Below are 2,033 nucleotides of genomic sequence, written 5' to 3'. Positions count from 1 at the left end.
ATCTGTTTTCTAATTATTATTCACGTAAGATGCCACATAAGTCCGAATAACTCATCAAAACTTGGGCTCGTAATTTTTTTCATCTTTCTCTGCAGGTACTGCTTCTTTTTCTCTTTTTATTATACGTACAGCTACGAAGATTACCAGCAAGTACATCAACATGACTCTCTTTAAGGTACCTAATTTGTTAAATTGTGACTTTAAAAAGGTGTGAATAGATTCGGCGATTATTTGATGGGTAATTCAAACCTGTAATTACTAATCTCGCCGTCTTCCTTGAGAATTATGAGAAATTGTGAAGAAAAATTTTATGTATGTACATACTTTTAACTTTTAAGCGAAAAAATGATCAGAAGTGGTGATTGCTTTTTAGAACGAAAAATCCCCCCTCCCTATTCACACTAAAGCGATTCGATACAGTTTTAAATTGTTTTGAGCTGTTCTGAAGCTTCCAGAAATTTTTTTTTCTGAATTACAGTCCTAGTAAAATTTTAGGAATCAGGTTAAAAATATTAAATTTAATAATTTTTGAAACCGATCTTGAGCCTTTAGCAAATGTCAACTTTTCTCCAGCTTATTGGAGTCGCCTAGAACTATTCAAAAATGCAGAAATAAATTTTTCAAAATTATATTTTGAAATTGAGTAAAATTGTAAATTTATCTCGATAAATAATTAATAATTTACGATCTAGGAATCAATATTCTGCACTGCAAACAAAATTCCATTCTAAATCAATGTCCAGTCGATTCAGTTCAATTTTCTGGTGACATTGTTGCTCGATCATCCGTATCCACTTCAGTTTCAGGCAACTCAGGTTTTCCAAGTCTCTTAATCAGCTCGTTGATAATTATATTAGTCATCACTTGTCTAGGAGTAAGATCTTCTTGACGAACCTTTTGTGATCGTTTTTCGGCATTTTTTAAATCAGCATTTTCTTCGATATCTTTATGTTTGGCTAAGAACTCATCGAGAATTCCTTCCAAAATTGCATTCTCCGTTTCACGAATTTGACGAAAGACTTTCTGAATGCTTGGGTTATTTTTATTATTTTCTAAATACTCTCGCAATAATTTCGAATAATCTATTGCTGCTAATTCACTGGACAGTGTATTTTCCATCATAGGCTTGAAAAGTTCATCGACTCTGACCTGCAAACGTTCTGGGTCCGGTTTCAGGTTAATTTTTGATTCTACTTTTTTCAAAACAAGTTCTTCGTACATGGATTTGGGTAAAACGGATTCCAAATCTGAATCTGATTGCTCTGGTGTTCGAGAGGGATCTCGTAGTTTTTGATAGACTTCGTTGTAGAGATCTTTATCTTTTTCGATTTCCAAGAGGAGTTGACTCGATTCGAATTTCTTATTCCATAGCTGGCTCAAGGTGAGCTCTACGGTTAAGCAAGAGCATACTTTATCGCTGCAAGATCCCGTTGTTTTTTTAAATCCGCGTATTTCTTCTACAATCGAGCATTGTGTTTTGCAGCCGAAGTCTTCGAAAAGGATACAGGTTAGTGAAGGTATAAGAAGAGGGTCGTCATTTTGAGAGTTCTGGTGAGTTTTCGGAGGTGTTTCTGTGGAGGGATCAGTTGGTGGTTGTGAAAGTGTGTGATCTGTACTCGAAGTGGCATCTGATTGTGCTTGATTTGATGGCGTTGATGAAGCTATTATGACTGAGACGAGGTGAACTGTAATGGAATTAAGTATTTTGGTGACTTATCGGTGATATGGATTTTATTACAAGAATATTTTACTTACTCGAAATTAAACCAGTGGAAAAAATCAGCAAAAATGATTTATTCATTGTCAGTCTGAAGTTTAATTTATCTGCGAACCGCAAAAATAATATAGAGGCTTTTAGTTCGGTCTGTGTTTTTTTTTTCGACCTAATTATTGGTTCTTTTGAAATGCTTATGTGCTCGTACACAGAACTGCAACGTACCTACTCGAAATTTTTCAGCACAATTGAGAATCAAGTTCACGAAACGTACTATAGATTTGACGAAGCCAGACTATACTGTATCACATTTGTAATG

General features: G+C 34.7%; 1 protein-coding gene across 2 annotated transcripts; it reads right to left on the bottom strand.

Moving 5' to 3' along the window:
• Nucleotides 1-612: 612 nt before the first annotated feature.
• LOC135835398 (uncharacterized) lies at nucleotides 613-2,033 on the bottom strand. Of its 2 annotated transcripts, XM_065349634.1 has the most exons (3): nucleotides 1,940-2,032; nucleotides 1,756-1,824; nucleotides 613-1,685 (listed from the first exon to the last, which is right to left on the bottom strand). In XM_065349634.1, exons 2-3 carry the CDS (start codon nucleotides 1,799-1,801, stop codon nucleotides 754-756), a joined length of 978 nt encoding a protein of 325 aa, XP_065205706.1. In that variant the 5' UTR covers nucleotides 1,802-1,824; nucleotides 1,940-2,032; the 3' UTR covers nucleotides 613-753. The 2 variants fall into 2 exon arrangements, with proteins under 2 accessions (XP_065205706.1, XP_065205705.1); XM_065349633.1 differs by having other exon boundaries at nucleotides 1,756-2,033.

This window comes from Planococcus citri, chromosome 2 (assembly GCF_950023065.1).
Source record: "Planococcus citri chromosome 2, ihPlaCitr1.1, whole genome shotgun sequence".
NCBI classification, from domain to species: Eukaryota; Metazoa; Arthropoda; class Insecta; order Hemiptera; family Pseudococcidae; genus Planococcus; species Planococcus citri.
Note: the sequence above shows the minus strand (reverse complement) of the source record. Positions and strands in the feature narration are given on the sequence as shown.

Coding starts and splice junctions, on each gene's coding strand:
- LOC135835398 (XM_065349633.1), bottom strand. CDS start 1,801: ATGAATAAATCATTTTTGCTGATTTTTTCCACTGGTTTAATTTCGA. Junction 1,686..1,755: donor TTCCACTGGTTTAATTTCGA/GTAAGTAAAATA, acceptor ATTCCATTACAG/TTCACCTCGTCTCAGTCATA.